Below are 27,418 nucleotides of genomic sequence, written 5' to 3' on the forward strand. Positions count from 1 at the left end.
TGCTGGGGACAATAAAGGCCACTCTATAATGTATTGTTTTGTCACATAACACAATGCGACAGATGTCTAAAGTTTTAAGGTAGCGTGCAATTGGCATGCTATGCTGTCTGCAGGACTGTCCACCAGAGCTGTTGCCAGAGAATTGAATGTTCATTTCTTTACCACAACCGAACAACCAAATAATTTCTGCACAAACGGTCAGAAACTGTCTCAGTGAAGCTCATCTTCGTGCTTGTCGTCCTAACTCCAGTTTGGCGGCATAACTGACTTCAGTGGGAAAATCCTCACCTTCGATGGCCACTGGCATGCTAGAGAAATGTGCTCTTCATTGGTGAATCCCGGTTTCAGCTGTACCGGGCAGATGGCAGACAGCATGAATGAAGTTGTGTGGGCGAGCGGTTTGCATTTTTGTCAACGTTGTGAACAGAGTGCCCCATGGTGGCGATGGGGATATGTTATAGGCAGGCATAAGCTACGGCCAATGAACGCAATTGCATTTATCAATCTCAATTTGAATGAACAGAGATACCATAACGAGATCCTTAAAGCCCATTGTCGTGCCGTTCATCCGCCACCAAAACCTAATGTCACAAGGATTTGTACAAAAATCCTAGAAGCTGAAAATGTCTGTTTTTCCGTGGCCTGCATACTCACCAGACATGTCACCCATTGAGCATGTTTGGAATGCACTGGATCGACTTGTACAACTGCGTGTTCCAGTTCCTGACAATGTCCAGCAACTTTGCACAGTCGTTGCAGAGGAGTGGGACAACATTCCACAATCAACAGCCTGATCAACACTATGCGAAGATGTGTCACGCTGAATGAGGCAAATGGTCACACCAGATACTGACTGGTTTTATGATCCACCCCCTTACCTATTGTTTTAAGTATCTGTGACCAACACGCATATCTGTATTCCCTGGCATGTGAAATCCATAGATTAGGGCCTAATGAATTTATTTCAATTGACTGATTTCCTTATATGAACTGTAACTCAGTAAAATCTTTGAACTTGTTGCATGTTGTGTTTTATATTTTTGTTCAGTGTATGTTATTTTATTTAACCAGGTTGAGCCATTGAGGTCAAGGTAGACCTGGCCAAGAGGGCAGCTCCAGTAAAGAAAACAGTCACTGGCTGAAAACACATGTTAGAATCTGAGCTGAACATGGGTGATATCAAGGCTTATTTCCTGGATCCTGATTAAGTCTATTTAATGGACTTAAAAGCACTTTCAGTAGAGATTATTGATTGCGGAATTTTGTTCATCCCTCTTTCCTGTCTTCCCTTCCCAGCATGAGGATTCTCAGTTTGAGAAGCCGGTGAAGATCAAGATGAAGGACTCTGAGAAGAAGAGGAAGAGGAAGTTGGAGAGGGCGGAGCACCAGCTTCTCATGGCAGCTGTCTCTGGGGTCGGAGACATGATGCGGTCCCCCAAGTCCTCAAAGGATCCGAAACGGAGCCTCTTAGACCCACTGGGGAAACCCAAGAAGAAGAAGCTGAAGCTGAACCCGGATAAGAACCGTGAACTGAAACAGCTGGCCAAGCGCCTGGCTAAAGAGGAGAAGGAGAGGAAGAGGAAGGAGAAAGCTGTGATCAAGGCTGAGGCTGTCAGGGAGGGACTGGAGAAAAGGAAAGAGAAGAAGATCCTGGATATACCGTCAAAATACGACTGGTCCGGAGCTGAGGACTCCAATGATGAGAACGCTGTCTGTGCATCCAAGAACTGTATGAGACCCTGCAAGGACAAGGTGAGAGCGACACGAGAAGCATATACACAGCTATTGTGTGTGTGTGTGTGTGTATCAACCCTGATCTCCAATATACACTACTTGATGCAGATTTCAAAATAACTGGAGGGGTTTAAGGAATATGGTCAAAACACCTAGGTGGGGCTATTATTGTTTCTATGGGTACAACCTCAGCCTAGGGATTGACTTCTGCCCTGATATTCAAATGTCCCATCCAGACTGACTGACTGAGACCTTACTTTTGCCAGCAGAGGGCAGTGCATCTTCTGCATTTGTTGTCAGACCTTGAATACAGCCTAAGGAGCATTTTTGGACCAGGGGAGAGGGGCTCATTTGAGAGAGGATGTAGCGACTCGTTCTGACATGATTTCCATAGATGATTGATAGGTGTGAGGGTTTATTGGTTAGCAGGGTGCAAAAGAGGTCAGTGAGAGCCTGAGATGGGTTCAGTGTGAGGCCTGCGAGGGCATGTCCTATCAAAAACACAAGTCCGTTTTTGACCCAAGTACAAGTAGAGATGCGTCGGTAAAATTCAGTCAATGGAATTAGGACCTAGATCTTAGTGTCTTTACTAATGAGTAGCTCCTATTGTTAGACATTTTGTCATTTTTATTAATTTAATGTTTTCAATTAGTTTGTATATAATTACTTAAATTAAGATCAACATTTCATTCTACAATTCATCCATAATTTTGGGACACTAACTGTTTTTACAAATAAGTCACTGGACATTTATGCGAATAAAATGTTTCATTTTTAACTGTTTCACACCAATCTCCTCTCTTAGTATGTCACAATCACCTTTACAAACAGTAGTGGGAGGTCTGAATACTTTCCTTTTAAGAGGTTTAATGATATTAGCTCTTCAGAGCGAAAACTGAATGTCTCACTTTGGATTTTTGTTTGCTGACTATGATGAAGTGCTAAGTATTCCGAGTTAATATTTGACACTGTGAAGCAGAAATCTTTGGAAGTGAGCATCATGGAACAATTGAATATCAACAGTTGATAACAGCACTGGAACACCTTAAAGAGAGTTACACATAACGTATTAACAGGACAAGCTATGTGCTGTTGGAAGTGACTGTAAATTAGACACGAAGTCAATGACTAGCCTAACCACCCTCCCAGTCCTGTGCTCTCAGAACACATCAGAGGCATGGTGATATCCTCCAGCTTTACAGAACTTTAAGGGGGACTGGATTGGATTAGGCTTAAATGCACCATAATACAATATAAATATCATGCTTATTATACATACTTCATGTCCATAATGCTATATTCCTTTAAAAAGCAGAAACTCTTCAAGTGTAATGCTTGTGAATCTGAAGGGCAATGGCCTTTTCTGAACACAAGCTGATTATATTATATCCTGATTTTAGCAGAAGGTGTGATCGCCTGTATGTTTGTCTCTCTTCCCTCTGCCAGGTGGACTGGGTTCAGTGCGACGGCGGCTGTGACGAGTGGTTCCACCAGGTGTGTGTGGGTGTGACCTGCGAGATGGCCGAGGAGGAGGACTACATCTGCATCGACTGCACCCGCAAGTCGTCCATCTTGAGTGGGGGCGTAGTTGGAAGTTTGGGCAGAAGCATGGGTGTAGGAGGAGGAGGGGTGACAGCAGTGGTGAAGGTGGAGCGTGTTTGTGAGGAGCCGGTGGTGCTGGAAGTGCCAGTCTGCAGCGGGCTGAGCCAGATCATTGTGCCCCCCTCCCACTCCATAATGATGCCCCCCACCCAGACCCAAATGATGCCTCCCTCTATTTCCCTCCCCCAACAGCAGCAGCCGGACACTCATGAGAGAAGCTAGCGCAGACCCAGGACAGAGACTACATTTACAGTCGGCCACCACACACACACACACACACACACACAAACACCCGGTAAGCTCGCATCAGACCATTTGAGTCTGGAAGACCCTGACATGTTCTGACCAACATATTTCGCTCATCTTGACTTAGTGGTAAAGAAGCTTCAAATTAAGGGGTATCCTCAAGACTGGATCATGATACTCCCATGAGAATAATACTACAAAGAAATTAGACTTTAAGCTAAAAGCTTGTGGTCCTGTTTGATGCGAGAGAGGTATTTTCTGCATCACAGACTGAAACTCCAGATGACCTTTTTTCCCCACTCTCCCTCTTCTCTTTTGCCATGGGAACCAATTGTTGATGAGTATTTGTTTCGCTCTAATTCAGAACTGTTAAAGAAGGCCTTATAATCCAGGGAACACTGTGTGCACAGAGTATCAGAGCGGTTTTTACTGCACGACTCGGAATGACCATGGTATGTTTTGTCTGTTTCTGGAGTTTCAGTTTCAGGTCTGTAACGTTCTCTAACCCCCTCTGATAATTATCTGGAGCCAATCTGCCTGTCCTACTACAGTCAGAAACTTCAGTACAGTCATCATGAATCTGTAAATCTGTGTCCCAAATGACACCTTGTTTATAAAGGGAATAGGGTGCCATTTGGGTTGTAATGTTACACCTCCACATATTCATGATGACTGTACTGAGTTGGAAGGTAGCCTAGCTTTTTAGAGTGTTGGGCCAGTTAACGAAAGGTCTCTGGTTCAAAACCCCCAAGCCGACGAGGTGAAAAATCTATTGATGTGCACTTGAGCAATGTACTTAACCCTAATTGCTCCTGTAAGTCGTTCTGGATAAGAGCATCTGCTAAATGACAAAAATGTATATGTAAAAATTTGGGATGCACATTCAGTATCCTCTCCTCTCTGCCTGGCCCCAAACAATAAGTAACAGCTCCATGTAGGACTAGGAACAATGGTTGTATGTAGTGATACGTATTTATAATGTGTATATAGGTTTTAAGCAATTAAGTGATTGGATGTTGCTGTTTTTGTTTTCTCACCTTTAATAAACAATTCCTAGTCAAATGAGTAAGGAGCAGCATTTTTTTTCTTTTATTTTCAATACCATTATATACAATTTCCTGTTTGAGATGATTTAATATGTCATTTAAGTTCAATACCAATGTCTTAGATAGTTTGGGGTGGGTCATCAGAAGGCCTGACTGTTTCTGGAGCCGTGGGATCAAAGGATTCAGGACACAACCTCTGGTATTCAACCCATGACGAGAGAGCCATAGTATCTAGCAGAATCTCCCTGGCCGCATGTGGCTTCCCATGATTCTCACATGTTTTTGTCTCGCGCCCAATCCCAGATCAACCTGTATGTCTTAGTCTGTAGGAGTTGTCAAAGGAGAAGGAAAGGTTCATTAGGAGTAAAAAATAAAATCTAATATTGGCAGTCAGTTCACTGTTGTACACCAATATGAAATCAATTTTCTTGCAACAATGCTATGAACTCATTGCGTTTTCTTTTGTCTGCCCTCTTTAATTCATTGTTTGGCTTGGCGATAAGTCTAATCGTGCAAATATCTAATCGCAGGATTTAAATTCACATTAGTGTTCCATTAGTGTACCTGTGCAGTGGAATGCAGTAAAGGTGCGTTAATTGCATGTAATGTGATTCTGAACACATCTGCTTCAGCTACTGTATTTAGGGAAACCCACTAACCAGTGGAAGCAAAGCCAAGTAAAATCCAGTCCTGACCAACGCTGCTTTCACCCACTCACCTCTTTAAAAGACATGCTAACCAGAGAGGCAAACGTCGATCACGAGACGGGACGTAGGTGATTGCAGTTGGACACTGGATCATTAACCAAAACAAATTGTATAATTAATCTTTGATTCATTTGTTACATGGACCTGTATGCCTTGTGAATGACTATTTTAAGTGTTTAGAATCAACTGACTCAATAAGTGGGAGTATCTAAGAGGGGAGGGGTCATATGGGCAGAGAGTAGATTGGAGGCTGAGCCTAAATTTAGGATTACAACCTCCCACCCCCTATTTGCTCCTCATGTTAAATACTAAAATGTGAATATCTACAGATCAATATTCACTGACTGAGAGCCAGACTTGAGACACCCCATAACAATGAATGGTACGTACTTATATTTGAATTCTAAGACATTGGTGTAAAACATTGTACTTCATGTCTTTTTCTACGTTTTTATTTTGTATCAAATAAGTTGTAAGATGACTTCATCTCTGGGAATATTTTAGTGTGAGATCTAAGGTTTATTGTGGAATCATCCTGGGCTGTTTGCCCAGATTTGAGATTTTCAATGTAAAACATTTGTAAAGTGTTAATCAATTCTGTAAGCATGCGGTCTCGGGGCTTTTGCCGCTCCCACCCATTCATGATCAATGTCCGTACAGTATGTACATGACATGGTGATCAATGCCACATGTTAATCAATTTAAGGTTGGCCTGAACTTGATTGTGTAAATCTCTTCCTTTTTTTTATTTTTTTTAAGTTCTTCAGATGGCAGTTTTGAGAGAGCCACAAACATTATTTGAGGAGTCTTTAGACAAAAGATATGGCGCAGTATCAATGTACTTGACATGTACTTACATGTTACCCTGAAATCTGGAACCTGTTTTGCTAACTTTCCACTCCTTGGCCAACATGGCTTGACATGGAGTGGAATAATAACTCAACCAGACAAGTACCTAGGTTACTTACATGTGACTTTACATTTGAAATTACATATACGTGTATGTGCGTCACTACATGTAGCTACTTGTCTTGAAAACAGCCAAACTCATTCTGTGTTTTTATTGCTTGAAATAGTTCAAGCGGGCCTCTCAAATGGCAAGAACAGCAGCAGGTTGAAGGACCTGGTCCCTGTCCCTCAGCCCCAGTCAGAGGAGAAGATGCAGGAGAGGGGCCAATGGAGCAACAAACTGGAGTTCATCCTGTCTGTGATGGGATCCATCATCGGCTTGGGGAACATGTGGCGCTTTCCTTACCTCTGCTACAAGAACGGAGGAGGTAAGTTCTAAAGGATGAGCCCAGGCAAGGTCACAGACGTTTAATTTGGAGTCACAAAGACGAGCATGTATTAATGTTTGACAGGTCGTCATATTAAATAAGGATTTGTTCTTAATTGAAAATAATAGTTTGCAAATTATTTTCTTGACTTGTTCATTTTAGGTCCTAGTGGAACACAGAGCTTCAACCGTTTATCTCCAGCAACTGATTTGCAAATGGCTTTTTTAATGTAATAACGTTTGTTATTAATAACATACACTGAGGCCTAGCTATAAAAACATTGTTGGGTCTAATTGGGACTCAGGCCTATTTAGATCAGGCTATGGGTTTAGGGAAATGCTTATGTAGGTGCTACATCAGATGTTTCTCTCTGTGGGGTGTATGCGATCAGAGGTTAGGGGTTCAGAGAATGTCACAGCTGTTTCCCCTCCGTCCTAAATAGCCTGTGGTCAAGCAGTTGCCCCTGCAGCGTTTGCCATGCTCCGGAAATCCATCCATCCAAGCACTCTAAACATCCTCAGATTGGCTGACGTCAAAAGTCGACGGACTGCGTTGCGTCATAAACTCTGCGTGAAAATAAAGTTTGTTTACATTGAGATTATTCACAGACTGGAATGTATGTCTGTGAAACCCTATGGATGAAACACCTTTATTATAGTGTCTACATGAGGTAATTCTGACTTTCTTAGGTGTACCTTATCACTGACTAATGGTCCTCGTTATCTCAGTTGGTAGAGCATGGCACTTGTAACGCCAGGATAGATTCCTGGGATGACCTGAGATATAAAAAGTAAAAAAAATGGATGCACTCTCTTGTGACTGCAGAACAGCCTCAATTCGTCGGGGCATGGACTCTACGAGGTGTCAATCGTTCCCATGTTGATTCCAATGCTTTCCACAGTTCTGTCAAGTTTGCTGGTAGTGTATCTTCACTCCGACTCGCTCGTTCCATCTCAGCCTTTTATGCTCGCTTCGAGGCAAGCAACACTAAAGCCTGCAAGATGTTCCGGACGTCTGTGTGATCACGCTCTCCGTAGCCGATGTGAGCAAGACCTTTAAACAGGTCAACATTCACAAGGCCGCGGGGCCAGACTGATTACCAGGACGTGTACCCAGAGCATGCGCGTACCAACTGGCATGTGTCTTCACTGACATTTTCAACCTCTCACTGACCTAGTATGTAATACCTACATGTTTAAAGCAGTCCACCATAGTCCCTGTGCCCAAGAAAGCGAAGGTAACCTGCCTAAATGACTACTGCCCCTGAGCACTCACGTATAGCCATGAATTGCTTTGAAAGGCTGGTCATGGGCTCACAACAACACCATTATCCCAGAAACACTAGACCCACAACAATTTGCATACCGCACCAACAGATCCACAGATTATGCCGTCTCAATCGCACTCCACACTGCCCTTTCCCACCTGGACAGAAGGAACACCTATATGAGAATGCTATTAATTGACTACAACTCAGCGTTTAACACCATAGTGCCCTTCAAGCTCATCACTAAGCTAAGGAACCTGAGACTAAACACCTCCCTCTGCAACTGGATCCTGGACTTCCTGACGGGCCGCCCCCAGGTGGTAAAAGTAGGCATCAACACATTAGCCACACTGATCCTCAAAACGGGGGCCCCTCAGGGATGCGTGCTTGGTTCCTTGGTTCCTATACTCCCTGTTTACCAATGACTGCCTGGCCAAGCACGACTCCAACACCATTATGGTTGCCTACCACACAACAGTGGTAGTCCTGATCACCGACAACGATGAGACAGCCTATAGGGAGGTAGTCAGAGAGCTGGCAGTGTGTTGCCAGGACAACAGCCTCTCCCTCAACGTGAGCAAGATAAAGGAGCTGATCATGGACTACAGGAGAAGGCTGGCTGAACAGGCCTCCATTAACATTGACGGGGCGCGGGTTGACAGCTTCATAGTGGAGCAGTTCCTTGGTGTCCACATCACCAACAAACTATCATGTTCCAAACAAGATAGTTGTGAATAGGGCACAACGACACCTTTTCCCCCTCAGGAGACAAAATATTTTATGGTTCCCCAGATCCTCAAAAGGTTCTACAGCTGCACCATCGAGAGCATCCTGACCAGTTGCGTCACCTCGGCATCCGACCATAAGGCACTACAGAGGGTAGTGCGTACTGCCCAGTCCATCACTGGTACCAAGCTTCCTGTCATCCAGGACCTATATACTAGGTGGTGTCAGACAAAGCCCCCCCACCTTTGTTTTTACTCTGCAGCTACTTGCTGTTTTATTATCTATGCGTTGTCACTCTACCCCTACCTACATGTACAAATTGCCTCAAATAAATTATACCCCCTGTATATAGGGCTGCCGAGTGGCGCAGCAGTCCAAGGCACTGTATCGCAGTGCGAGACGCGTCAGTGCAGACCCTGGTTCGATCCCGGGCTGTATCTCAACCCGCAGTGATCGGGAGTCCCTAGGGCGGTGCGCAATTGTCCCAGCGTCATCCGGGTTAGGGGAGGGTTTGGCCTTCATTGTAAATAATAATTTGTTCTTGCCTAGTTAAGTAAATAAAATATAGCCTGGCTATTTTCTTGTTTTTCATTTTATTTTTGACTTTATTTTCGACTTTAGTTTTATTTAGTCAATATTTCTTAACTCTATTTTCTTAACTGCATTGTTGGTTAAGGGCTTGTAAGTAAGCATTTGACGGTAAGCTCTGCTACACCTGTTGTATTCGGTGCATGTGACAAATAAGGTTTGATTTGATCCCACAGATTGGATTGATATCTGGTAACTGGGCAGGCCACTACAGTAAGAGAAATTCACTGTCATGTCTGTGGAACCATTCCTGGACAATCCTAGTCTTGTGGCATGGGGCATTATCCTGCTGAAAAAAATGTATTTGCAAATGGATACACTGCTGCCATGAAGGGATGCACCTGATTGGCAATAATGTTAAGACTTTTATCAAGGGGCCCAATGTGTGCCATGAAAACACATCCCACACCATCACCACCAGCCTGAAATGTTGACACGCGGCATGATGGATGCATGTACTCGTGGTTTTCTCCATCTCCATCCAGACCAGGCACTTTTTTTTTCTTCAATCATCCAGTATCCAGTGTTTTTGTTCCTTAGTCCACTGCAATCGCAGTTTCTTGTTTTTGGGGGAAGGAAGTGGGACTCTGTAAGGTCGTCAGTTGCATTACCCCATTTGTGTCAAGGAACGACAAGTTGTGCATTCCTTTATGGGTCTTTGGACACCAATCTTGTGCTTGACTGTCAGTTTACTAATTGTAGCATGTCTGTTACGCACAATTAGTGTCAGCTTCCTTTGTCCTCTTTCCTCAATGTCCCGTTTTTGACCATTGGCTTGCTTTTGGCTGGATGTCCTTTGGGTGGTGGACCATTCTTGATACACACAAACTGTTGAGTGTAAAAAACCTAGCAGCATTGCAGTTCTTGGGACACTCAAACCGGTGCTCCTGGCACGTACGACCATACCCCGTTCAAAGGCACTTGAATCTTTTGTCTTGCCCATTCACCCTCTGAATGGCGCACACACACACAACATTCATGTCTCAATTGTCTGGAGGCTTAAAAATCCTTCTTTAATCTGTCTCCTCCCCTTCGTCTACACTGATTTTGAAATGGATGTAACAAGGTGACATCAATAAGGGAGCATAGCTTTTATCTGGATTCACCTGGTCAGTCTGTCATGTAAAGAGCATGTTTTGTACACTGTATATTTTTTTTGAATGACTCCCCATTTCCCATCCCTCAGGTGCATTTCTCATCCCCTACCTGATCTTCCTGTTCACCTGTGGCATACCTGTGTTCTTCCTGGAGACTGCTCTGGGCCAGTACACCAGCGAGGGAGGCGTCACCTGCTGGAGGAAGATCAGTCCACTCTTTGAGGGTAACCTACCTCTTTCCTATGGGACTATATCTTCCTTTAAGGCATTATACTGTAAACAAAGTTATGCTATACAAGGGTTTGTGTCTGAGCTTTTTACCCTTTTTCATGTGTCACTGTTATATACATTATGCAGTAAACAATGTGTACTTGTATTGGAATTACGTAGTTACTACCATGTTTTTTGTGACACTTTTTTATTTACTTTCTATCCATTCCTCCCTGTCTGTCCCTGTCTTTGATCCAGGTCTTGGCTATGGCACCCAGATCATTGTGGCTCTGCTGAACTCCTACTACATTGTGGTTCTGGCTTGGGGAATCTTCTACCTGTCTTTCTCCTTCTCCTGGGAACTCCCCTGGTCCTCCTGTAACAACACCTGGAATACAGGTGAGACAACAATCATAATGGAAATGTCTGCTTTTTTTTTTTTAAAGTGGCTTTGCTGTATGGAGCGATATTACAAATAAAAAATAATTGAATTCCATATTACTGCTTTTAACACTTGTCAGTGATTTTTATGGTGGTAATGATGCAACATGTGAACATTTTTATCTAAGAAAATTGCGTGGAGTTTCAGAGGAGGAACGATTCTGTCAACTTCACCCTGTCCGAAAACTCCACATCCCCCGTCATTGAATTCTGGGAGTAAGTAGTCATAGCACCTCTCTTTGTTATTCAACACATCTCAATTCAAATATTTTTGTTGTTGTCCAGGGCTAGGCTTAATCTGTGTCCTGGAAACCGGACCCTCAAGTCTTAAGATTTTAACCTTATTTGGAGTAGCTGAGGGTACTTAAAATCAGAATATCAAACTAGAATTGTTATTGCACTTCATCCGTTGTGATTTTGTTCTGACCACCTGTGTTATGTGTTTATTCAGGAGAAGAGCCTTGAGGCTGTCGTCTGGCATCGACCACATGGGCTCTCTTAACTGGGACCTGGCCTTCTGTCTGGCCATCGCCTGGGTCATGTGTTACTTCTGCATCTGGAAAGGGGTCAAGTCCACTGGGAAGGTGGACTTGTTTCTTTCAATTCATCCTGTCTTTATTTATTTACTCCACCAGAGTCATGTTCATTAGGCATTAACCCCTTACACTTGTGGGAATTGGCCAATATGGATAGGGGTCAATTGAAATGTTTATTACAGAGGAAATATTAGAAGTATATAATATATGCCATTTAGCAGACGCTTTTATCCAAAGTATATGCATAACAGTGGTTGCAATCAAAAGGGAACAATTTGGAGATTATGGGAAAATTATACATTCAGTAACATGATACGAATATTCATGTTATATTTGGGGTAGGTGCACCCCCCCCCCCCCCAAAAATAGTTTTGAGTGAAAGGTCTTACTGGAGTTTCTAAGTGGCCACACAACTCTCCAAAGTGTGCACAGTTCCTACCTCATTTCAATGCACTTTTATGACTCAAAGAACCATTTTCCACTAAGGTGCTTGTCTTGTACTCTCCTTACAGTGGCGTTGAGGAACTAGATCAAGCAGACTTGTAGTTTTTTTGGGGAATTCTCATGTGGCTTAGTTGGTAGAGCATGGCACGAGGTTGGTGGCACCTTAATTGGGTACGACGGGCTCGTGGTAATGACTGGAGCGGAATCAGTGGAATGATATGAAATGCATGGTTTGCCATTCCATTTGCTCTGTTCTGGACATTATTATGAGGTGCTCTACCCTCAGCAGCCTCCTGTGGCACCAGGGTTGTGGGTTCTATTCCTATGGGGGACCAGTACCAGCAAATAAATAAATGTTTGCACTCACTACTCTGGATAAGAGCATCTACTCGATGACTAAAATGTAATGTAAAATGAACACATCCCTGCATCCTGCACTTTACACAATTACTGTTGGTTGTGCATTCCACAAAAGGTCCATTATAAATCGCAATCTGCTCAGGTGGGAATCATTTTAAAGAGTGTTCTATTGCCAACATGGCTAAGTTACAGATCAGGGTCATGTTCATTAAAATACGATCTTAGTGTTTGGCTTTTACAAGGCAATTCCACGAAGCAGATTGTAATTTTGGTGTGCATAGAATAGGGTGACGAGTGAATTCAAATGCGTGTTCACAATACCACAACCAGGCATTCTGTTGAGAGCAACCAATGGTATGACGCCATATCATCTTGTAACTAACTGTACATCGAGGTGGTGATCATAAACGTTAACAGTGTATATTACATGGGTTTTATGATATGGAAATGTGAAGTGCACATTTGGACTAATGGGTGTATGGCTTGCTTGTATGACATCAATGCTGTATTCATTATAATCCTTAACGTCTCATCTTTCGAAATACTTTCGTCTTATTTATTTACAGCATTTCCCTCATTCAGACAACAAAAATTGTTGCAAAAGTTGCCCAACTAGCAGGAGGGATGGGGGCAACTTCTTGTCACGTGCGGTGTTCAAGTTCAGAACGGCTGTCAGTCAGAACGAATACTGGTCTGTAAAGCGGAAACCTTGCGCTCTGAGGTCATGTATAGCATGTTACCGTACAGCCACTGCGTCCCAATTTAGGCGCTTATCAGTGTCCAAATCTTCTATTTTGAACCCGTATACGCGTACGAGTGTAAAGAGCTACACAGAGGAAGCAGAGTGAAACAGGGAGGGACTCTACCTGGTCTTGTTCGTTTCTTTCTTCCGTTGAATAAAAAAAAAAAGTGTTTTCCCTTAATGGACTTGACCCTGATGTGTTAGATCATTGACTTTTTCAATATGATTCCATCCAATCTACAGGTGGTGTACTTCACAGCGACCTTCCCCTACCTGATGCTAATAGTTCTGCTGATTCGTGGCGTCACTTTACCTGGAGCGGACCTAGGGATCAAGTTCTACCTTTACCCTGACCTGTCAAGACTAGCAGACCCTCAGGTAGGTACCACAACAATAAGAACCCCTGTCCCCTGCTGTTACATAGTAGAAACCCTGTTGACCGAACCACACACTTGCATCAGGTAGCTTATTGTTGTGGGAGCAATGGTATGAAATTACGTTTTATACTCAGAATAGCAAACGGTCTACTTTCAGTATTTTACAATGAGGTGACTATCAGAACATAATGAGGTATGTTCGAGACTGGTATGATTTCAAAGAAATTGTCCATAATAGTTCTCAATATTACCCTATGTCTTTCCAGACTAGGGAATTTGAAGTTTGGAATAAGGTCCTTGGGTGAAGTTCCTCCAGGTGTGAGTGTAAATATCCCAGGGTTATCTGGAATGCTATTTTCTGCTCGGTCCATCTGTGCTCCATGAAAGAGTCTGTAGGAGGCTGTGAGTGGTGGGGTTGCACGGAGGGGCAGGGACACTGCACTGAAGCGGAACACTGACCTCCAGGACCCTCCAGCTGCTAGACTCCCCCTCAGGGTGTCAGGGCTCAGCCCTCAACTGGCTTAGCCTGGTCTGGACCAAAGCCCGGTATTTTCAGGTTCAGCATCATCAGTGCTTTTCTCCACATGGTGGACTGGGAAATTCGGGAATTGGGACTCAGCCGCAGCATGGCTCATGCCATAGATTTAGAGTTTGGCAAACTCAGTACCAAAACCTATTGTGTTTGTCTGCAGGGAGTTTGAGCCGGGGGGATTCATGGCATTGACACCGCAGATTTCTCCTGCCCTTTCTCGAAGTCCACCCATCTACACCCTAGCAGAGCAGATATTTTGATTGCGTCATCATCCCAGGGCCCTTTGATGCCCCATTCTCACCTTTCAGATCTTCAGTCTCTGGTTGTGGATTGAGAGGTGGGGATTGTTAATCAATGTTTAGACCACAAGACGTTTAACTGACTGGTTGACAATTCACCTCTGCCGTGTCAGTGGTCCTTAATGATTAGGTAAACTCATTAGGGACAAAGGGGAAGAGCAAGGTGAAACAAGCATGCAACGTGGTGCTCCGCATGTTGCTCTTAAACTCTCACATTCTGAAAACACACATAACTAATGGTGTTTGTTTTTTTACCATGTACATCATGCTTTTGGGACATGTTTTTCTATATAAATAAATAAATGGTGGCCCACAGTCAGGAAACCTGCCAAAACAAAAACGGGTCACTATCCATTACTTTTTAAAAGGAGGCTTGTATTTTGCACTGTTTTATTCAAATCAAATGTTATTGGTTCGCAGATGTTAATGCTAGTGTAGCGAAGTGCTTGTGCTTCTAGTTCCAACAGGGCAGTGATATCTAGCAAATATTCTAACAATTCCCAACAACTACCAAATACACACAAATCTAACAAGTAATCGAACAATTCCCCAACAACTGCCTAATGCACACACATCTAAAGGGATGAATGAGAATATGTACATATAAATATATGGATGAGCAATGGCGGAGCTGCATTGGCAAGATGCAGTAGATGGTTTAAAATACAGTATATAGATGTGATTTGAGTCATTTAAGATATGTAAACATTATTAAACTGGCATAATTATTCATGATCTTAGGTATGATCCAATACCATCCCTAGATGACAACACCTTTGCCTTTATTAGTCATTTTTCTCCTACACTAGTTGCTTGACTGGCCTCTGTGCCCTCACCTCTCTCTGTATAACAGGTATGGATGGATGCAGGCACCCAGATCTTCTTCTCCTATGCAATCTGTCTAGGCTCCCTCATAGCATTGGGGAGTTACAACAAGTACAACAACAACTGCTACAAGTACGCTAAAGATGCATTAAACACTCTTACCAAACACACACACACACACTATGGTAATTATTGGTTCTGTTTTTTTATTCCCTTATAAGACGGAAACAAACTCCCCTTAAATCTTCATGTCTTTGGGATCTTGTTTTGCAGAGACTGCCTGGCCCTGTGCTTCCTGAACAGTGGGACAAGCTTTGTGGCAGGCTTTGCCATCTTCTCCATCCTGGGGTTCATGGCTTATGAACAGAATGTCCCCATCTCAGAGGTAGCAGAGTCTGGTGAGTGTGTGTGTTTTTAATGTGACCTAGTTGTTAATTTAGATCATTTCAATAATTTGTTCAAATGCAGGTATAATGTTATTTCGCTATTATATACGATTCCCTGTTCTCTCTTCATTAGGTCCTGGCCTGGCCTTCATTGCATACCCTCGTGCTGTGGCCATGATGCCGTTTTCTTCACTATGGGCCGTCTTCTTCTTTATCATGATCATCCTGCTAGGGTTGGACAGTCAAGTAAGGCCTCCGAAGATGTTTATGAACGTACTGTCAAGAAAATTGGCCCAGTTAAGGACAAAACGGACCACTTCTATACAACGAGAACTGAGAGGCGATCCAAGATCATTGTTATCTATGTAACCAAACATACCTAGCCTAACATGATATCAGAGATGCTTACTATTTGTTACCAAACATGCCTAGAACTGAGATGTGTTAAAATACCTCTCCCTTTCTCTCCAGTTTGTATGTGTAGAGAGCTTGACAACGGCCATGGTGGACATGTATCCCGAGGTGTTTCGTCGTAAGAACCGCAGGGAGCTCTTTCTGGCTTTAGTGGCCTTCATCTCCTTCCTCATGGGCCTGGTCATGTTGATGGAGGTAGGCATCACACCTGGAATTTGGAATTAACCCTCATGGGTTAGTTAGGGGGAGACACCTGCCTGGGGACTGGGTTGGGGATAAACCCTCAAGGCCTATTTCATTGTGTTCTTTAGCTGTAATATGCAGACAGACATCAAGTCTAACTTACCACGTGGCTGGTCGAGATTGCGTTCAAAACAAATATATACTCTGATTTGTTTTATTTGTTGATTTTTTTTTAACCACTTTAGAGTGATTAATTAACAGCCTCATCACTGTGGTTCAGGACAGTTGTACACTACATGACCAGGGGCCTCCTGAGTGTCGCAGCGGTCTAAGGCACTGTATTGCAGTGTTGAGGCGTCACTACTGCCTGGAGGTTTGATCCCAGGCTGTGTCACAGCTGGCTGTAACCGGGAGTCCCATAGGGCGGCGCATAATTGGCTCAGCGCTGTCCGAGTTAGGGGAGGGTTTGGCCAGGGGGCTTTCCTTCACTCATCGCGCTCTAGTGACTCCTTGTGGCGGGCAGGGCACCTGCAAGTTGACTTTGGTCATCAGTTGAGCGTTTCCTCCGATATGTTGATGCGGCTGGCTTCCGGGTTAAGCAAGCAGGTGTTATGAAGCAGCGCGGTTTGAGCGTTGGGCCAGTAACCGAAAGGTTGCTAGATCAAATCCCTGAGCTGACAAGGTAAAATTCTGCCCCTGAACAAGGTACTGCTCCCCGGTAGGCCGTAATTGTAAGTAAGAATTTGTTCTTAACTGACTTGCCTAGTTAAATAAAGGTTAAATAAAAAACAATAAATTAAAGCGAGACTTAGCAGGTCATGTTTCAGAGGACGCATGACTTGACCTTCGCCTCTCCAGAGCCAGTTGGGGAGTTGCAGCGATGAGACAAGATCATAACTACCAATTGGACGTTGTGAAAAAGGGGTTTAAAAAATATATATATGTGGAATCCTGCTCGTCGAACATCTCATTCCAAAATCATGGGTATTAATACGGAGTTGGTCCCCATTTGATGCTATAACAGAAGGCTTTCCAATAGATGTTGGAACATTGCTACGGCGATTAGGCCTGTCTCGCCATCAGCTTTCCAATTAATTCTGAAGGTGTTCGATGGGGTTTAGGTCAGGGGTCTGTGAAGGCCAGATAAGTTCTTCCACACCGATCTCGAGTGTTTTTCTTGTCTCCAGGGTGGGTTATATGTATTCCAGCTGATGGACTACTATGCTGCTAGTGGCATGTGTCTTCTCTTCATGGCCATCTTTGAGACGGTCTCCATCGCATGGGTCTATGGTAAGTTAGAATACAATTCTACAACGACAACAAAATATCTGATGGAACCGTTCAGAAGATAGTTACACCATATCAATCCCACAAAGACAGAACTGTAACTGGTTTATTCAAGAATACAGTGCATTCGGGAGAGTATTCAGAACCCTTCACTTATTCCACATTTTTATGTTACAGCCTTATTCTAAAATGGATTAAATGTTATTTTTTCATGAATCTACACACAAAACCCCATTATGGCAAAACAGGATTTGAGACATTTTTGCTCATTTATTTAAAAAAAAACAAATCTCTTTCTTACAAAAGTGTTCAGACCCGTTGCTATGAGAGCTCCTGTTTCCATTGGACATGATTTGGAAAGGCACACACCTGTCTATATAAGGTACAACAGTTGACAGTGCATGTCAAAGCAAAAACCAAGCCATGAGGTCAAAGGAATTGTAGAGTTCTGAGACAAGATTGTGTCAAGGCCCAGATCTGGGGAAGGGTACTAAAAACATTTCTGCAGCATTGAAGGTCCCCAACAACCGTGGCCTCCATCATTCCTAACTGGAGGAAGTTTGTAACTACCAAGACTTTTCCTAGAGCTGGCCGCCCGGCCAAACTGAGCGATTGGGAGAGAAGGGCCGTGGTAAGGGAGGTGACCAAGAACCCAATGGTCACTGACAGAGCTCCAGAGTTCCTCTGTGGTGATGGGTGAACCTTCCAGAATGGTAACCATCTCTGCAGCACTCTACTAATTAGGCCTTTTATGGTAGAGTGGCCCGACAGAAGCCACTCTTCAGTAAAAGGCACATGACAACCTGCTTGGAGTTTGCCAAAAGGCACCTAAAGGACTTTCGGACCATGAGAAACAAGATTCTCCAATCTGACAAAACCAAGATTGAACTCTTTGGTCTGAATGCCAAGTGTAGCATCTGGAAGAAACCTGGCACCATCCCCACAGTGAACTATGGTGATGGCAGCATCATGCTGTGGGGATGTTTTTCAGCTGCAGGGACTGTAAGAATAGTCAGGATCCAAGGAAAGATGAACGGCTCAAAGTACAGACGGTTTTCGTTACTAATCTTTCTCCAGATTGCTCAGGACCTCACTGGGGAGAATGTTGACTTTCTAACAGGACAACAACCCTAAGCACACAGCTAAGACAATGCAGGAGTGGCTTCGGGACAAGTCTCTAAATGTCCTTGAGTGGCCCAGTCAGAGCCAGGACATGAACCAGATGGAACATCTTTGGAGAGACCTGAAAATAAGTGTGCAGTGACGCTCTCCATCCAACCTGACAGAGCTTGAGAGGATCTGCAGGGAAGAATGGGAGAAACTCTCCAAATACAGGTATGCGAAGCTTGTAGCATCATACCCAGAAGACTCAAGGCTGTAATTGCTGCCGAAGGTGCTTCAACAAAGTACTGAGTAAAGGGTCTGAATTCTTATGGAAATGTGATGTACTTTTTAAATGTATTTTTTAGAAATTAGCAAACATTTTGAAAAAAACGTTTTTGCTTTGTCATTGTGTGTGTGGATTTATGAGAGAGAGAAAATGATTTAATACATTTTAGAATAAGGCTGTAACGTAACAAAATGTGAGTCAAGGGGTCTGAATACTTTCCGAATGCACTGTATATTCCTCACCTTTGATAGTACTGTTCAGAGACTGCTTCATAGTTTCAATTGTTGACATTTGTGTCCACAGCTCTTTTGACCAAACCCAGCATGGTAAGCCTGTCTCTGTATGTTGTTACAGGTGTCGACCGCTTTTATGATAACATCGAAGACATGATTGGCTACCGTCCAGGACCTTACATTAAATACTGCTGGCTGTATGTCACCCCAGCCACATGCGTTGTGAGTAACCTACAAACCCATGTAAACTCTCATATACAGTATAAAATGTCATCAGTTATGGTTTGGGAAAGGATTTTTTTCCTGACCAGGAAAAACTCTGGGCCCTAGATAGATCCCATGATTTGGAAAAACACCAGTTACAGTTGTAAATGTTGACGGCCCCAGTCAAGGCCCACTTCTAAATCAAATACTTGTTTTTTTCTCTAGGCAACCTTTGCATTCTCCCTCATCAAGTACACCCCTCTGAAGTACAACAATGAGTATGTGTACCCCTGGTGGGGCTATGTGATAGGCTGGCTCCTGGCTCTTGCCTCCATGGTCTGCATCCCTTTCTGGATGATCTACAAACTGTCCACCACAGAAGGAACGTTCAGAGAGGTGAATTTAGGTTCCTTTCCTCTTGAAACAACATACACTACATGGTCAAAAGTATGTGGACACCTGCTTGTCGAACATCTCATTCAAAAATAATGAACATTAATATGGAGTTGGTTCCCCCTTTGTTGCTATAACAGTCTCTACTCTACTGGGAAGGCTTTCCACTAGATGTTGAAACTTTGCTGCGGGGACTTACTTGCATTCAGTCAAAAGAGCATTTACTAAGGTCGGGCACTGATTTTTGGGCGATTAGGCCTGGCTCGCAGTTGGCATTCCAATTAATCCCAAAGGTGTCTGATGTGGTTGAGGTCAGGGCTTCTTCCACCGATCTCAACAAAGTTTTTTTTTTTTTTGGCATTTTTTATGATTATACAGATAATACAGAACAGTTAGAGTGCAGAACTCACATGGGTCCCCTACCAAATCAAACCCACCACAACCCCTTCCCCCCCATGTTCTAACAGAGCCCCACCCCAAAACTAGACTTAAAGCAGGCTTGATATACAATGAGTAATCTAATGAAATAGATTGTTAAATAAGATCTTTGTATTTGAAAAAAAAAAGTTAGAGTAAAAATAATGATACAAATTCTAATTTGGGTTGGTTTATGGAGCTGTGAAATTAGCTGGGTTCATGTCTTCTACAAAGGATAGGAAAGGTTGCCAGATATTATAAAGTATAATTGCAGATTCCCTGACGGAGTAGCGTATTATCTCTAGCTTGAGATGTTTCATAACTTCCTTTATCCAATAATTAAAAGTAGGAGGAAACCGATCCTTCCACTTAAATAGTATGAGACGTCTAGCTAGAAGAGTAGTACTTGCCAGCATGTTGCCTGTAGAACGGTTGAGGGGCCTCCTGTGGTGCCACTCTGAATAATGCAATAAAGGCAGAAGGTTCTAAAGGTCTTTCCAGTATCTTAGAAAATGTCTCAAAATTTGATATCCAGAGATCTGTCAATTTCGGACATGTTCAAAACGTGTAATACAGTAGAAGGAGCCTGCTTACATCCATCACAAGTGGAATCTATTTCTGGTCTAATCTCGGATAGTATTGCCTTTGACGAATGCACCCAATTTTAACTATTTTAAATTGAATTACAGTATGTCTTCACCATATAGATATGTATTCTCTGGAGCAGGTATTCCCAAACTGGGGTACGTGCAATGCCGTCAGGGGTACGCCAAATAAAAATATGATTCACATTTAAAAACAAATGTATATATATAATAATTTTTTCCTGAATTCTCTCAATGTTCATCATTTTTGTGTAGAGATTAATTTATTTGATTTTCAGCTTGTCGAGTTGAAATAAGAGCGCACTGTCTGAAGTGTCAAATGTTGTTTTAGTAAATCTGCGGATGAATAGTGTGAATATGCCATATCCAAATCCAAGATTTTATTTGTAAGATCCCCTCGGTGTTGAATATTGTACTTTAATCTTGCGCTGTAGGAAATAATTTGTCCCCTTAGGTAAGCCTTCATTGATTCCCATACTGTTGGAGGAGACATTCCAGGGGTTTGATTAAGCTTGAGAAATAGCTTCATTTGAGATGATATACACCTGCTCGTATAGACTACTTTTCTAGGGAAAAGTAGTCTGTACGTGATAAAGTCTTATGAACTGGTAAGAAAGATGAATAATCCCTAGCTGTGGGATTGTGTCAACGTCACGCATCAGATATGCCATATGTCTTAAGAAATAGCTGAATCGTGGATACTGTCTTTGATGAAAATTATACCTTAGGAGAGCTACAATCCAGATTGGGCAGAAGTACACAATTCATATCACCACTTAGTATTAGGTGCTGTGTGTCTGTATTTGGTAATTGAGTAAATACATTTGAAGTACTAACTGATATCCCAGTTTGGTGCATAAATGTTAGCCAAGAAAACAGGTGTATTATACAGTCTTCCTACTACAATAATGAAACGGCCTGCTGAGTCTGCCTCTACACTTGACATTGCGAACGGTATGTTTTTACTAATTAAAATGGTCGCTGCTCTAGTTTTAGAATGAAAATTGGAATGATGTGATTGACCGATCCACCCTCCTTTGAAATGAGTGGTCAAAAGTGCGGAGATGTGCCTTTCGAAAGGTGATATCTACTCTTACGTTTCACTGGGTGATTTCGGATTTAACATTCCAGTGAGCAAAAGTGATTGAGCAACCAGCTGTGTGTCTCATGATTTTAAGCCTAGCCATGTAAAGTCAGGTGGGAAAAGGATAGATTCCATATTACCATAACTGATCCATTAAACATTTTTCTATATCCACACATGTTGTGGTGGGGGAACACTAAACCTATTGTGTAAAGAACCCTGCTGAAATAGTGAAATAATAAATAAATCAATAATAAACTATTTTAAAACCCAAAGCTGGGCTGTTTTAAAAGAAAGTATAAAAATACATTTCTATTTATCGATGGATACGGGTACCATCGATAAATAGAAATGGGCAGCTTCATGGTAATAAAATAAAAAGTTTAAAACAAAAGGAGAATTGACTCACAAGAACTAAGGCACTAATGTTACCTAATAATAACAATATCAACTTATACCACTGGCAACGCTATACAGGATCTACAAAAGAAAGACTGAGTCTGCAGTGGTAGACGCATTCGTCCATTACCCTAATCGCCAAATAGGGGAACATTCAGCCATTTGCTTCGTCCGACCTCTGTAGAATATTCACGTTTACGAAGGCCATCACCTTATGGCGGTCTTTACAGTTGGCACTATGCATTCGGGCAGGTAGCCTCCTGGCATCCACCAAACCCAGATTTGTCCGTCAGACTGCCAGATGGTGAAGCGTGATACATCACTCCCAGAAACCGCGCTTCCACTGCTCCAGAGTCCAATGGCAGGGTGCTTTACACCCCTCCAGCTGACGCTTGGAATTGCGCATCGAGATCTTAGGCTTGTGTGTGGCTGCTCGGCCATAGAAACCCATTTCATGAAGCTCCCAACAAACAGTTGTGCTGATGTTGCTTCCAGAGGCAGTTTAGAACTCTGTAGTGAGTGTTGCTACCGAGGACAGTCGATTTTTACACGCCACGCGCTTCAGCACTCAATGGTCCCGTTCTGTGAGCTTGTGTTGCCTACCACTTCGCGGCTAAGCCGTTCACAATAACAGCACTTACAGTTGACTGGGGCAGTTCAAACTGACTTGTTGGAAAGGTGGCATCATATGATGGTGCCACGTTGAAAGTCACTGAGCTCTTCAGTATTGCCATTCTACTGGGGGGGCGCTCTGCCACTTTCAAGACGTGCCTCCGAGTGCTGGGGTTGATAGCTTCCACCATCTCAGTAGTACCTCTTGGCTTACTTAGCATGAGAGACTTCAAGCACTGGGTGTTTGCCCAACGTCTGTGTACATGGCTTCATCTCAATCGCTCCATACATCTCTCGGCTCTCCGTCACTGGAAGAGCCCCTCGATCTTCGTTCCTGGCACTCCCCTAACTGTAGTGGCAACAAGGGAAATGGTGACATCACTCACGGGCTGGGGTACAGTTCACGAGGGAAATGTAATAAACATAGTAAGGACCCCACTTCACAAATTGCTCCCAGAAGTGACCTTTATCTGCTGACGGTGTTTCTTTCACTGAAACACTTTCTACCCTCCCTTTTGAAATTGTCACGTTTTGACCAGAACGGACAATACGACTGCAGTCGGGTGGCACTCACCCCATGTGCTTACACAGATTATTAGTCTGGATTATTCTGTGAAGCAGAGCACACCTACTGTCCCGACGCACGACTCATGTCTTGGGTGTTTTTTATTTATTTTAATTTCACCTTTATTTAACCAGGTAGGCAAGTTGAGAACAAGTTCTCATTTACAATTGCGACCAGGCCAAGATAAAGCAAAGCAGTTCGAAAGACACAACGACACAGAGTTACACATGGAGTAAAACAAACATACAGTCAATAATACAGTATAAACAAGTCTATATACAATGTGAGCAAATTAGGTGAGAAGGGAGGTAAAGGCAAAAAGGCCATGGTGGCAAAGTAAATACAATATAGCAAGTAAAACACTGGAATGGTAGTTTTGCAATGGAAGAAAGTGCAAAGTAGAAATAAAAATAATGGGGTGCAAAGGAGCAAAATAAATAAATAAATTAAATACAGTTGGGAAAGAGGTAGTTGTTTGGGCTAAATTATAGGTGGGCTATGTACAGGTGCAGTAATCTGTAAGATGCTCTGACAGTTGGTGCTTAAAGCTAGTGAGGGACATAAGTGTTTCCAGTTTCAGAGATTTTTGTAGTTCGTTCCAGTCATTGGCAGCAGAGAACTGGAAGGAGAGGCGGCCAAAGAAAGAATTGGTTTTGGGGGTGACTAGAGAGATATACCTGCTGGAGCGTGTGCTACAGGTGGGAGATGCTATGGTGACCAGCGAGCTGAGATAAGGGGGACTTTACCTAGCAGGGTCTTGTAGATGACATGGAGCCAGTGGGTGTACTGAACATATGAGTGGATTTATTGTTCAGAGGGAATCCCCATCTAAGGGACTGGAGACTCTTTCCCCAAGTGGTGAGACAGATCTGAGCGAAATATGGTCAAGCGTCCGTAAAGGTCTTTGTGTTGCAAGAACACAGGCACGCTTTTCTTCCCCTCAGCTTCATACTCCCCACTCTGGCCAGTGTGAGGGAAGGCGGCTTAGCCATGGCGGGGCTACCAAGATGAGGGATAAGGCAATACAACGAGCCCTGTCAACTCTCGTTACGCAGGGAGATCTGCTGACCCAAGCGAACAAAAGATTTCCCGGATCCATGGCCCTCTGAAGTTAAATCTGGATGTGACAGGCTTGCATCGTGTCATTGATTCCACATTCTCACTGTATGGAAATAAGTGGTGGATTATTGAGAAGTGGTGTGACCAAAAACAGATCATTCCTTACCAATGCTCTGTATCCAAGGTGTTATGCTTCTTACAGGATCTTTTGGACAGAGGGGAGGCTTTCTCAACTCTGAAGGTCTTTCTAGCTACTATCTGGGCCTGTCAAATAGGCTTCCACAAAAACACAGTGGGAAAACATCCCGTCATGTTGTTTCACTGTGTTTTTGTGGAAGCCTATTTGACAGGCCCAGATAGCAGCTAGAAAGATCTTAAGAGTTGAGAAAGCCTTTCCTAATGAACCGCCTGTTGCCTATGTACAATTCCCAAGCCTTTACCCCTGTCATGTAATGTGTCTATTGTGCTTGAGACTATTTTACAGCAGCCTTTTGAGCCGTTGGAAAACATGGAGATTAAATATTGCTAGCTATTTAAATAGTCTGGGTGGCCATTTGATTCAGCAGTCTTCTAGCTTGGGGGTAGAAGCTGTTAAGTAGCCCTTTGGACCGAGACTTGGCGCTCCGGCAGCATTTGCCTTGCGGTAGCGAAGAGAACAGTCTATGACTTGGGTGACTGGAGTCTTTGACAATTATTTGGGCGTTCCTCTGACACCAGCTGTTATATAGGTCCTGGATGGCAGGAAGCTTGGCCCCAGTGATGTATTGGGCCGTTCGCACTACCCTCTGTTGCGCCTTACGGTCAGACACCGAGCAGTTGCCATACCAGGTGGTGATGCTACCGGTCAGGATGCTTTCGATAGTGCAGCTGTAGAACTTTTTGAGGATCTGGGGACCCATGCCAAATTGTTTGTCTTCCGTGGGGGAAAAGGTGTTATCGTGCCCTCTTCATGACTACCTTGGTGTGTTTGGACCATGATAGTTTGTTGGGGATGTGGACACCAAGGAACTTGACTCTCAACCCGCTCCACTTCAACCCCGTCGATGTAAATGGGGGCCTGTGCCGCCCTCCTTTTCCTGTAGTCCACAATCATCTCATTTGTCTTGCTTACATTGAGGGAGAGGTTGTTTGCCTGGCACCACACTGATTAGGTCTCTGACCTCCCTATAGGCTGTCTCATTGTTGTCAGTGATCAGGCCTACCCACGTTGTCATCAGCAAACGTAATGATGGTGTTGGACTCGTGCTTGGCCACGCAATCGTGGGTGAACAGGGAGTACAGGAGGGGACTAAGCACGCACCCCTGAGGGGAACCAGTTTGAGGATCAGCGTTGCAGATGTGTTGTTGCCTACCCTTGCCACCCGTCAGGAAGTCCAAGATCCAGTTGCAGAGGCAGGTGTTTAGTCCCAGGGTCCTTAGCTTAGTAATGAGCTTTGTGTGCACTATGGTGTTGAATGCTGAGCTGTGTTGGACTATAATATCAAAGGGTTACAGCCTCTGGAGGGCCTAAGAGCTCACTCCACCAGAGGTATGACCACCTCTTGGGAACTGTTCAAGGGCATCTCCTTGCAGGAGATTTGTGACTTGGCTTGTTGGGCATCCCCTCATACTTTAGAGGTTCTACCGACAAGATGTCACTGCGCCTTCATTGGTGCATACTGTCCTCGGTGTCGGGCCTCTGAGGGTTGATATTGAGACTGCATGGCTTCAGAGAGCATGTGCGATATGGGAGTTGGCCGTATCCCACAGTGAGACGTCAAAACAAATAATTGAAAGAGGTTACTTAAGGTTACTTGTGTAACCCCGGTTCTCTAATATTATGAGTGCGACATCTCACCACATTCCCCTAGTCGCAAGCGTGTGAGGAAGTTTGTCTCGTTCAAGAGTGATCAGAGGGCAGGCGAGTGACTCTTTAGTATGAGGGGAGGGGGAGTGCCCTCATTCACCACGTGACCTGTCTGTGTCCAACACTTGTGTATAATTGGTCCTTCGAGCTACTTATTCTGGTGAACCCCACAGTTGGATGTCTCACCCATATTATCAGAGAACCAGGGTTAAGCAAGTCACCTTACGTTTCTCAGTCCAGTGGTTTTATGGCCATTGTTTCATTCCTCTTTGTTACACAGCATTAATAACATTATTATCTCAATCTACTCAGTCCATTATTCTTTATAAATATTTCAAATCTTCTCTGCAGCGCATTCACATCCTCCTCCAGCCCTCTAACGACCTACCCAAATCCAAGAGAGAACAGGAGAGGATGCTGGCCACCTTTGACCCCAAGGGCGAGGGAGGCATGGAGCCAGTAGGGGTACCAATCAAAGATGGCTACCTCCCAGTGGGGGTGAAGGACTCAAACTGCTAATAAGACCCCAGTGACACCATTGGAGTGACGAATTCAGTTTAGTCATTTTGGGAAATGAACTGAAATTCCAATTCAAGATAAAGTGTATCAGGCAGCCCGATAAGCAATGAGAGAAAGGAACAATTTTGCTCTTTTACACAACCTAATGTGCTTTCAGGTATAGAACAAGTCAACCGTTCAATTAAAAAAGCTTCTTTCTCATTGTTCAATGGACTCTGATCTCCACATGTATTTTATTGTTGGTCTATTGCCAAGTGATAGATTGTTGTTAGGCCTACTGTATTGTATTCCATGTATTAAAGGAATCATCTCACAGGGCACAATGTCAATTCAACGTCTTCCGCGTTGGTTAAGCGTAATTTCAATGACGTTATGTGGAAACAACATTGATTCAACCACTGTGTGCTCAGTGGGAGAGTAAAGGAAGCTGTACATTACAAATGAGATGAATAACTGTTGATGTTAGAATGTGGATCATTGCTAAACGAAGATGTATTGTGTCATCTTTGTCAATTTAACAAGAGCTAACAACGGTTGGGCTTATAGAAAATGTGTACAATATCTTAATGATTGATTTTCTGTGTAACATGACTACAAAAGACTGTACAAAATAAATATGAATCTGTATGTTTTTAAATAAACAAAATGTGTAGTATCAGTATGTTCTATGCTATTATTATGATCCTTGTGGGATCACTCTTCACTAGGGAAGGCTTTAAAATGACTATACAGTATTGTTCTGGTCTATTCAAGTCTTCCTTTCTTT

The 27,418-nt window shown here is 43.4% G+C and overlaps 2 protein-coding genes across 9 annotated transcripts in view; both read left to right on the forward strand.

The window, feature by feature from the left end:
• LOC118366097 (lysine-specific demethylase 5A-like) overlaps window positions 1–4,647 on the forward strand; it is a 43,587-nt gene extending 38,940 nt beyond the window's left edge. For all 7 annotated transcript variants that reach the window (XM_035748471.2, XM_035748465.2, XM_035748470.2 and 4 more), the window contains exons 28-29: window positions 1,297–1,752; window positions 3,181–4,647. In XM_035748471.2, coding sequence (XP_035604364.2) covers window positions 1,297–1,752; window positions 3,181–3,558 — 834 coding nt within the window. In that variant the 3' untranslated portion in view covers window positions 3,559–4,647. The remainder of the gene's footprint in view (window positions 1–1,296; window positions 1,753–3,180) is intronic.
• A 144-nt stretch (window positions 4,648–4,791) lies between these two features.
• Window positions 4,792–27,310, forward strand: LOC118366099 (sodium- and chloride-dependent GABA transporter 2-like). Of its 2 annotated transcripts, none has more exons than XM_035748472.2 (15): window positions 4,792–5,717; window positions 6,412–6,612; window positions 10,380–10,514; window positions 10,759–10,899; window positions 11,070–11,157; window positions 11,393–11,525; window positions 13,267–13,401; window positions 15,085–15,188; window positions 15,330–15,454; window positions 15,576–15,688; window positions 15,914–16,051; window positions 17,227–17,329; window positions 19,071–19,171; window positions 19,379–19,549; window positions 26,485–27,310. In XM_035748472.2, exons 1-15 carry the CDS (start codon window positions 5,711–5,713, stop codon window positions 26,650–26,652), a joined length of 1,863 nt encoding a protein of 620 aa, XP_035604365.1. In that variant the 5' UTR covers window positions 4,792–5,710; the 3' UTR covers window positions 26,653–27,310. The 2 variants fall into 2 exon arrangements, with proteins under 2 accessions (XP_035604365.1, XP_035604366.1); XM_035748473.2 differs by lacking the exon at window positions 4,792–5,717 and adding an exon at window positions 5,770–6,286.
• Window positions 27,311–27,418: the final 108 nt, after the last annotated feature.

This window comes from Oncorhynchus keta, chromosome 33, assembly GCF_023373465.1.
Source record: "Oncorhynchus keta strain PuntledgeMale-10-30-2019 chromosome 33, Oket_V2, whole genome shotgun sequence".
NCBI lineage: Eukaryota > Metazoa > Chordata > Actinopteri > Salmoniformes > Salmonidae > Oncorhynchus > Oncorhynchus keta.